General features: G+C 39.9%; 1 protein-coding gene across 1 annotated transcript; it reads left to right on the forward strand.

The window, feature by feature from the left end:
• Positions 1–1870: 1870 nt before the first annotated feature.
• On the forward strand, positions 1871–10941 carry LOC145914131 (LIM homeobox transcription factor 1-alpha-like). The gene is made up of 9 exons (XM_083001911.1): positions 1871–2275; positions 3155–3288; positions 8644–8799; positions 8957–9156; positions 9236–9335; positions 9466–9595; positions 9708–9852; positions 10119–10277; positions 10634–10941. Exons 1-9 carry the CDS (start codon positions 1871–1873, stop codon positions 10939–10941), a joined length of 1737 nt encoding a protein of 578 aa, XP_082858037.1.

Below are 10941 nucleotides of genomic sequence, written 5' to 3' on the forward strand. Positions count from 1 at the left end.
TAAAAATGTTCATTTGCGACATTTTACAGTGTTGAAGTTTTTTTGCAAAACGCCATGAAATGGTGGTGCGTTCGCTACGTGTTTTGTCATCCACTAGGTGGCTAATGGAGTAAAAGTGTAACTTTTGCGCAAAAGTAAAGGTGGCTGCTTCGTTTCTCCATGTAAGGTTTCTCATTATCAAAAGTTCTCTGCGCGGTCAATGCAGTCATGGTGTTCTCACATGTACAATTCACTACACTGGATCCAATGTTTGATGTTCCGAAATCTGGTTAGATGAGATAAGACCGACTTAAAATGTGATTTCGTCACGTGCCTTAGAGGAAAAGTCTTTCTAAGATTCTTGCACCGTTTCATCCAACATTCAATATCTAAAACCAAAAAGGAAACCCTTAGGGAACTTTAACTTGGACGAAAAAAATCTAGCGTTTATTTACTTTTGAATTATTTTGCAAAACTTCTGCTTCCCTGCGAAAACACAAACGTAAGCGAGAAAGACTTTTTCGCGACGTGAAACATCGAATTAGAATCAAACGCAAATCATGCTGGGTATTTGTTTGGTTTTCGTCTGCATTGTCGGACGATTATCAAACTGATCTCGGAAATAAATTCGTTCCGCCACAATTCTCAGCATGTAGCTGTTATAGCGACGTAGGTCGAACTACTGGATATGTTTATGTAGTCTACTCGTCAATTACGTGCACAAAAAGATAAAGCTATGAACTCTCAAACATATGCATGTATTTCATTCAGGTTGACCTTTAGAATTTATTATAAATGTATAGTTGTTTGTAATGTCAACAACACAGGCCCAAAAAGCAAACGACCAATTCCAATCATTTTACGTGTTGCAAATAATGTAGCTTCAACAAAACCTTTTACCCAAAGTTATTAAATATTCAGAAAAATAGTTTTGTTGAATTGTTAGCAAGAGATTTAAACTCCGCAAAGTAAATCCGTTTAAACGTGTTGCCGGTTGACGCCGACTCACAGCTTGTCGAACCAACCGGGAGATTTTTTTCTTCTTTTCGTTGCGAATTATAGAAGCAACGCGTGCACTGCCACACTCGCTCCATTGTTGCTCAATTGTGATGGAATTGATAATAATCAGAGTGTCTGACGCATTGCGCATTTGACGTTCATTTTGTATTGGGGCTCACACGCGTTCAATTTATGAATGAGGAGGTTTGAATCGAACGAAAAATAGATCTACAATTATCTGTACTAATGTAATCAATAACAGATTAGTTGTTTGTTTGCAATAATAAGTTAAATGAATAACCTAAAAACAAAAGCGTGAAAGACCATCGCCTGTATTCAGTGAGTAGGATTAGAGTCAAATATAAACAGAATTTAACTTACTAATGTATGGCCGCAGATATATTTTGCTAATTTAATCAGATAGGTGGGGCAACGTGCCAAAAACAACCACCTGGTAGTCAGTTACAGAAACTGCGTCAAAAAATTTGACGCTTCGCAGACAATTGTGGTTTCATAATTGTAAATGAGAAAAAAGTTTGCAAGATTTTACCGCCGGGCACCGACTGACTTTCCCACTCTCTCTGTCGAGGACAGTGCGGCTGCTGCTCAGTAACTGCCGGAGGTCTGACTCGTTCGCCATTTTACGGTTAGGAAAGTTGAAGACTCTTGACAGACGTAGAAATACATTTTGGCTGCAAAGATTGTACAAGGAAGGTTTGCGTAAACTTTGGCAACTGAATAGAAAATGTTAAACCTAACTAGCAAACTATTGTATTTTTAAAGCGAATGATCTCAGAAGCCTTCACGCTAGATATCTCTCGTGTAAATGATCCGCAGAAAAAAATATACAACCAGAAATAATTGCAGCAGTTTTATTACGCATACAACGCCAATGCTTGTGCCGGAAACACAGATGCGTTTGGAAAACACGCCGGAATTGGCCTTCGCAAATCGGGACAAGATTTCAGACGAAGAATTTGTTCATTCTTCCAACAACCAGTGGCCTAACTTAGATAAACTCGAAGATTGCCATCTCATCGCTGATGTTTCTCGCCATTATCCACCAACAACATTTGGTGACGGACAATCAGCACCCGGTTCAGCAACATGTGTCGATAGCGAACATTCAAACATAGATATATGGTCCAAAGCGACTGGGAACCTGACATTTTCCAGCAGTCAACTAACAATGGGAGCACACGAAAATTGCCAAGATAATTTTAAAAAGGAAAGCGACGTTCCAAATGTTGGCCAAGCATCACCCAACTTTTGTCAAGGATGCAAGAAAATTATTCAAGTAAGTCAGTTGACAGAACTCTTTGATGAAGTATCACAATCACAGTCTAATATACAACGAAAAATCGGTATCTGATTTTTTATGACAAGTTTATAGAACAAACCCTCATACATTTGTCGCTATAAAATCGTGATATATCTGATATATATATATTTCGCATACAATCATGCATCGTCAGTAGCAAAATAACGGTAACGTTCTGGGTTACACTAGTCGAGGGCTTGTGAATACATTTTAAACATTCGTCTTTACTTATGAAAGATTTTTTGCCAAAAGCAATTTGCATTTATCATGACACATTTTTGTGGCTCAATGACCAAATTCAGACAGTTTTAAAATAATTACTATTTGTCGTTTAACATCACAAAATACAGTGGCACAAAAATACGAAACAGGGGGCATGTTTTGTGAGGGATAATTGTTTTATAAATTTGCAGCAACACATTTTCGTTTTTTAGTAATAAAGTTTTTGTTATAATTTTTCAGGCGTTAAACTTTAAACAAACTACGTTCATTTGATTGTTGTGCAAGGTTTCATTCTTATTTTTATATACTGGTTGAACAGGTACAGGCCCGTTTATTTTACATAATTTCAATCTTTCGGTTTAATTTCAAATAATTTCAATTTAACTTATTCACCGAGGTAAATCTTGGATGTGAAAGAGGAAACAAATTAACCATTATCTTGTTTGGTTGACGCTAAAATTACTTTTATACTCATATGAAGCCATTTTGGCGATACAGAACAGTTAATTTCTCATAGTATCAGTTATTGAGTTCGTTTACATAAGGAGAATACATGTGCACGATTTTACGCAATTCTTTTACGATGTGGTACGTAAATATTGCTGAACAGTTACATGAACCTTTGCATTTCAGGATCGCTATTTGCTGAACATCGCAGGGCTTTGTTGGCATGAAAACTGTGCCAAGTGCACATCTTGCTTCTCAAAACTCACAACTTCATGTTTCTTCAACGACGGTCAGCTTTATTGCAGGGATGACTATGAAAGGTGACTTTTGTGCATTGTTTCGATAATGTTGACATTACTTGGAAAATTCACAACAAATAAAACTGTTGTTGTCGCTTGATTCGAACCCTGTAGCGTTTTTACCAGCAGCACAATCTATTGTGATGATGGGATAAAGTAGTGAACCTGTTGATTACCTGATGGTGGGTATGCTTGTGACGTAAGTCCTTATCAGAGGGATTGTCGATACACCGCCACGTGAGGAAGTGGTACTGGAGTGCACATATGTTGTGACTACACTGGTGGAATTTTGTGACATATGCTGTTAATTACAGTCAATTTTTAAAGTAAAAACGTCAATATTTGTCGCCTCTCCATAATTCCACTCGCAAACAAGGCGCTTTTGCTGGGCGGTCTGTCGTTTCGCTCCAATGTCTTCTTGACTTCCCACATCACGACAGGAAAATTGGTCGCGCCAGCGAAATAGATATTGGACCTCTGAGAAATTTGTGTAAGCTTGATGTGCCGCCCCTCAACGACGTTTTAAACGTCACCGCTCGTGTATTGATTTTCGGTGAAAAATTATTCGTTGTCGACCGATGTGATTCCGTCTTGTTGCGAGCAATTAGCTTCATTATTGCTTGGGTGCTTGGGGAGTTTTGGCAAACAAGTGTTATGAAATTTTGGATTTGCAATCTGTTAATGTAAATCATCCAGAAAGGGTGTTATCATGGTCAGCTAAAGGCTCAATATGTAATCCTATCTAACAATCAATAGCTTGAGGAGTGGACGTAATTTCAAAGATTTGAATTACAATCCAGGTGGTTAAAGCGATGCTTTTTGATGGTTGTTGGTGCCATTGTTTCGGTAGCAAGACGTCGTTGGCGCGCCATGTGATAGGCGAGATTCCGATAAACACTATTTGCTCAACAGAGGGTAAATATTTTAATAGGGACACTGCTTGACATGACACCCCACGTACTGTGTTCAAATAGGCAGGTTGTAAAAATAAATTTTATTTAGAAAAATATATTTTACAAATTGAGAGAAGGATCCTATGCGCTAAAAACCTTCTAAATTCCGTTTTTTTTTTAATCTGTTGAGTTTTTTGTTGAAGAAGACCACCGCCAACCAGCAACAACAATTACACGCTTTGGTAACAGATTTTCAGGTGCCCTTTGCGCGTAGTTTGAACCTCTTCGTAACAGTAAGAACTTTCCGTACGGGTGATACCAATGCGGGCAGGTTTTATCGGGCGTGCTCATCAATTATGATAAATCGTTTCTCGCATTAGGGAATTGTTTGAAACCATTGCGGTGGCGAGTAACCTACTTCAAACAGCTGTGTATTTCATTGCACGCACTTGCAGCGTAGGAAACCGTGCACATGTTATCGTCTAAATCGTGACAATAAACATTGGATGGTGCCCTTGCCAAACTGGACGGTTAAGATAGTGTTACTTAATTTGGTCGTTGATGTATGGCCGTTAATAAATAAACTGTGAAAAATGGCCACTCGGTGACTTATGAAGAATGTATTGTCGGGTAGTTTGTCTGGCTTCTTGTCGCGGTTGTTCTCAATCCTAAAACAGATAAAACACATATCTCAGATGGAATGTTGAAAGTTTCGCACCGCCGATCGTTTTCCGCGGATGCGCCGACATTGTCCTGGCGTGTCGTCATTGAGCGAGATAGGCGTGAAGAGAAAATCATCGCAAAGTCGCATGCTTTTAAACAAACAAACAAACGGTCGCTCCATATTGACGTCGTTCGCCTGCCTTTATCACTGCGGGATCTCTTTTCTTTCTAAACCCTCGTTGAGCGACGCGGGTTTTCTGTGGGCGTGCGCCTCCTGTGTCGACTGCTTGCCCGCGCATTGTCCTATCTGCAAAATATATGCCTCTCGCTTACTGTCACAAAGACCCACCATGGCCTCATAATGTCAATATCCCGCTGTTAAAAACCCCAGAAGACGATTTGATAAGTGTCAACGCATAACTTGAATTGTTGTTTAAACCTCGGACGTCGACCGAGAACTTGGAACCCGGAAATGTTGTATTTTCCTCCAACAATAAAACAATTCGCTCCAGAAAAGCATAGTTTGCACTTTGCTCGAATGCCGCGAGATGATATTCGTGATGAGATGCCAATTTGATACAGGTGTTTGTCATAACGATACAGTGCCGACGCCTTAATTCCCGCGCGATTTTGTCGGCGATCAGTTGTTGTCACGTGACGTGCAGGCTCTATCATTGTCCAATTTGGCCCGATTGTGAACCGCGATAAAATCACGTAGACGCATTACCGTCGTCTGGCATGTACAACAACCTCAGAATAGTGATTGTGAGATATGTTTCCAAAATGCCACCCCGAAAAATGCCACCTGCAACTGTTGTCATCTTGCCAACTTTCTTGTCGCGTTGAGTTCAAAGAGCGAATGGTCTTATTGCTGCATTTACTGCTTCTCCCTTTCCGGTGGAAATTACCTTAAAGTTGAGTTATTGTGGGAGTAAATTCCCAACCTCATAATGAATGAAGTTTTTACGGTAGTCGGACGTTTGGCTGTAGGTATAGAACGGTGATTGGCTCGGAAGCATTTCATAAAACGTGGTGGGCAGGCTATTGGGTTACCCGGCATTGTGCAGGAATGCGCTCTCAGTCGTCATATTTATGGAGGGCCGATTGTGATGTAACAGGTGCGTCGACTCGCCGGCCAGGGGTCATCGAAAGTAGAAGAGAGTGATCACGCTGGTTGAAATGTACCGTAAAAATCGGAAATGTTTACTGTATGATTTACGCCTTACGGGGTACATCCTATCCGGTTGTACGTCATACCCGGCGGTATCATGGGGGTTTGTGCGGAAGGGTCTGTGTACAATTTTTGATGCATGCTGATTACAATTTCCCACCAAGCAGTACAATCTCGTTTGATCATCAAGTGTTAAGCCTGTGCTGAAATCTAATCTTCCCGTTTAATCTACGAAGACTAGGATGACAACTTACTGCGTCACAAGGCACGAGTGACTGGCGGGCAACGAAAAACAAGCGCCTTTTAACTTTGATGAATTGTCACTTGTCGTGCAAAATCCGTGGAAGGATTTTCGGTGAGGCCGCAAAATCTTGACGTCTAAAGCATCGCAGCACACGCCTCCGATTAATGGAGTGGAAACACCATTTCGTGTAAATTCTAAAAGGATAAAGGTGAAGGGTAAAGGCGAACTTTACCATTCTGCTTGATGGCTGCGGCGTTACAGTGTTACACATACCAACAACTTGTTTTCGTTTGAGATCAGTCGTGCTAATGAGGCTTTACGCTGAAGGTCGGTTTAAGTGGTTGTTGGCTGCTCACTGTCTGTTGGAGGTTGAACGTTTTAGCTTTTACTAAAAAGACACTGTACCACTTGTCGAAATAATATGATTTATCACAAAATTACGCCGTAATGGAGTACCGGCGACAATTTAAAAATATTCAGAGGAACATAATGGATATTATGCAATTCCTTGAAACGGGCATGCAAGCGCAGCTATGGCCAATTAAAGCTGGTTGAATGGTATACTCTGTCTGCATAATATACGATCACTGCTTTTAAAAGGTCTGTGTTATGGCAACATTTTTATGTGTGGTGGTCTTTTTTTTTGTGGTTGCGTGGGCTTGACTCGTTTTTCACACCACAAGAAAGTCTTTCTTTCCAGTGCATGAATCCAGGTAAAAAAAACGCTTTTATGAGCCATGATATCCTTCTTATAATGCGTCCACGACTTTGGTTTGGAAATCGGCCATAGAATGGCGGCTGTTTCACGAAATCGCATTGGGGCGTAACGAAAAGTCGCTTGTTTGTGTATGTCTTTGTTTGAATACAAAACTTCGTAAAACTGTTAAGGAATAACAAATATTTACGCGCGACAAAACGACTGCGACGTCGTTGTTAAAAACTATTTGAAACTCTTTTCCAAATACTTAGTGTAAATGCTGTTGTAGTCTTCATTTATCAGATGCGATTATTTGCACGAAAATGTTTGGCGAGTTCCTAATTCGTTTAGTAACGTGTGTTTTCGGTTTAATTATATTTGTGTTTAAATTTTTTTCAATGGCGCAATGTTTTACAGTTTTTTACTTTTTGCAAATGTATTTGGAAAACTTTTGAACTCTATGCACGTGTATTTGACCTTATCCTGGCGGTTATACATGGCGCGACGACTTTAACGTAAACAAAGCAACACGTTCTTTTGTGCGCCAAGTATAAACACAACTTGCTTGTGTCCTTTTTTCCTAGCGACCCGAGTCGCGTTCACCTGGCTGGTAACATGTCGTAAATGTGACACTGTCCACAAAACAGTCATCAATTTTGTGTGTAGGTAACACCAGTCATTGCGCTTGTGAAATTGCGATTTAGTGCTGTACGAAAAACGTACTTTGGAGATTTGACATACAAACACTTTGTCAAACCAGAATATGTCTTGGGGCATTTGCTAAAGGTGTTGCCCACAATCGGTTTTAGTGACAACGTCTACACCTTACGACGACAAATCCCTGAAATAATCCGTTAATCAGATAAGCATGTTTCGGTTTGATGGACTTTTTCGCACGCGTTTATAACTTCTTGCAGATACAGTGTTCTACAAACCAATCCTGTGCTGGAAAATCGAAGTTAAAATCTTAATTAAGAAATATGATCGTTTTGGGGGTTAGGAACAAAAATAACCGGCCTTTCTTAAACCTGCAGGTTACCACTGTGACGTAATATTGGTTAGCGGCCAGCTGCAACGCCGTACGATCAGCTGTGTGTGTCAACAGTTTCGACCCTGGGCAGGGTTGGGCCTTAAGCATGCTATGTTATCACCAAACGTGTAACTGTCCATGTGGGACTTTGTAACGCGACTCTATGACAACGAGTCGTATAAATCTTGGCGCAATTCTCGAAAATGAGAAAAATTGTGGTTTTATAGGTCCTGGTCACACGACTGGGGCGTCTCATCAGACCGCTTGCCCATCGAGATACGGAAGTATTCTCGACACTTGGATCACTTCGAACAAAGGATTTACACCCAAACAGCCGCCTTGTCGCGTCGCTCGTACAAGCACCTTTGACTCGCAAATACAATTCGGACACGTGCGCTTTTTCCATTCAAGTCTATTTTACTAAAATTGCGCCTGTTCCACTGCCTTTCCTCTTTTTTGTGTAATATTTTAATTTTAGGAGTTTTATTGTATTTCTGAAGGAGCATGGGTAAATGGTGCAATAATATTTGTGAATTACTCCACTTATCTTGTATACACTTCCAAGCCAGTCAACAACCTTCGATAACGACATTCAAAAAGTCTAAAATCAATTTTCACAAAACGAACACGTTATTATGAAACCAAGTACGAACAATAAACGATTATTGTTTTTTGCAGAACAAGAACAAGATGCGCTGGTTGTTCAAGTCAGATTGAAAAAGACGAAATGGTGATGAAAGTAACCAACTCGTTGTACGTGTATCATGTTGCTTGCTTCGCTTGTGCGATCTGCAAACGTCTTCTGCGCAAGGGAGATGAGTTCATATTTAACAAGTATGTTCTGACTCTGTGCTGACCTCTAGCGTAAAAATGTTTGCTAAGTTGATCACCCGTTTAATTTTTGTGTAGTTTTTACCAATATTGTAAACATGTTTGTATCCATATTTCTTGCTTATATACTCGGCGTTCACGTGTAAAATTTCTTGATTAGCATCGGCGAAAACTCCAAAGTGATTGAACTGCAGTGCAAGTCTTGCTGGGGACAATGCAAAGATAGAGCGGGCTCGTTGGTGGAAAAATTGAGTGTGAACGATGAAAAGCCATTGATCATAAACAATTTGTCGCCGGGACGTAGCAGCGACGTAACCGATTCTATTCTCTCCCCCAAAAGTTTGATGTGCGCTCTTTCACGTATGTATTTCTGTGCAATTTTCTGTCCTGTCCCATTCCTGCACATTATTTTAATTTTACTAAAAAAAAAACTGCTTAGCTTCGAAAAGCGACGAGGATGAAGGAATGTCATCTGATGATGATTCTACCTGCGGACAACTAAATTCTTCGAAAGAAGAGCCAGGAGAGGGAGATATACGGTAATGTTTCATTATATCGATAGCATCAACGGGTTTAATTACAGCCACCGGTAGTTTTTATTACAATTACGTGACTTATATGTATTTTCTTCAATGTATTTAATGTTTTTTTTATATTTTGGCTCCACAGGTCTCGAGATGCAGACGACAACGAATCAAAAGACAGCAAGAGATCAAAACGACCTCGAACTATTTTAAATGCAGTGCAAAGAAGGGCGTTCAAGGCGGCATTCGAGGTCACCCCCAAGCCCTGTAGAAAGGTATTTTCAGACAGACAGTTTATAATCATTAAATATTTTTGTAACATTGAAAATTCGTATACTTTCTGGTAGCTATAAATAAAAAATTTAAATTTACGAAATTATGTTTTAGGTTCGTGAAACTCTTGCGAAAGATACAGGATTAACTGTTCGAGTCGTCCAAGTTTGGTTTCAAAACCAGCGGGCAAAAATGAAAAAACTCGCAAAAAGACAACAAAGCCAAGAGGCTGCAGCACAGAAAGCAAGAGAAGAATTTGGTACGAATTTCTACAAAATCTAATATTTTGTTTGTGCTAACATATCCATAAACGATAGCATTTCCTCACTACATAGGCCAAGACCAAAAAATAAATTGCAACGTTGCTTTGCGAATAAACAGATTTTATTCAAAAGAAATGAAAACCGATCACGCATATGAGCAGAAATACGCATTTAAGTTTTCTAAGACAATGCTCGTGAAAAATAAGCACAAAATTGCAACCAAGAATAAACGCAATAATGTTATCGAACGTATTGCTTGCAGCATTCCACGCTTTTGATCCAATGAACCCAATGATGCACCACCATCTACCTCACCTCATTCGTGACGGTAAACCAATGATGGAAAATTATGGTTACATGAACATCAACCAATCAGGCACCATTCCTTTCACACAAGTTCACTGCGAACAGCAACAGATGGGTGAGTAAAATTTAGGTTGAAATGTGATAAATCCCTTACTTCGTTATTTCAAGTGGTCAATTGAGCTGCAGACGTGTACACTGATCCGACCTATAAGGTCTCCAAAATCAGTCATCGTCTGTACTTATGAGACAATTTGAAACAATTTGCACTGTCTGCAACCCATTGAATAATGTTAGCTCGTTTGCTTGTAAAATTCTGGCCATATTATTTCCCAACCATTCATTGCCGCTAACAAAATTACATTTATTTCCTGAGTTCCAGAATCGTTTGGCATAAACCGGATATGTTTCTTTTTTTGAAATAAAAAAGCTAAAAGTACGATTAATTATTTAAAGCTCACCAAATTATTCCAGGTTTTCCAGCCAGCAACTATTACGACAACATGACGTATTTCGAAGGAGGTAACACAACGTCGCCACCTGGTGGTGATTGCGTCACCAATCCACATGTACCGGGGTGCAATCCCTCGATCAACCAAATTCCCCAGTCCACCCACAACCAAGTATTATTTCCCAACAACTTGTTCTTGCCCAATGCAGCTGGAAGGGAAATGACGAATGAGAACGACACCTTGTCCATTTCTCCCATACATCATACGTCTGGGGTGGTGACACCCATAGATAGTTTGTACACCATGCAGAACAATTACTTTAACTCGTGA

Source organism: Ascidia mentula, chromosome 9 (genome assembly GCF_947561715.1).
Source record: "Ascidia mentula chromosome 9, kaAscMent1.1, whole genome shotgun sequence".
NCBI classification, from domain to species: Eukaryota; Metazoa; Chordata; class Ascidiacea; order Phlebobranchia; family Ascidiidae; genus Ascidia; species Ascidia mentula.

Coding starts and splice junctions, on each gene's coding strand:
- LOC145914131 (XM_083001911.1), top strand. CDS start 1,871: ATGCTTGTGCCGGAAACACAGATGCGTTTGGAAAACACGCCGGAATTG. Junction 9,596..9,707: donor CCCCCAAGCCCTGTAGAAAG/GTATTTTCAGAC, acceptor ATTATGTTTTAG/GTTCGTGAAACTCTTGCGAA. Junction 9,853..10,118: donor GAAAGCAAGAGAAGAATTTG/GTACGAATTTCT, acceptor TATTGCTTGCAG/CATTCCACGCTTTTGATCCA.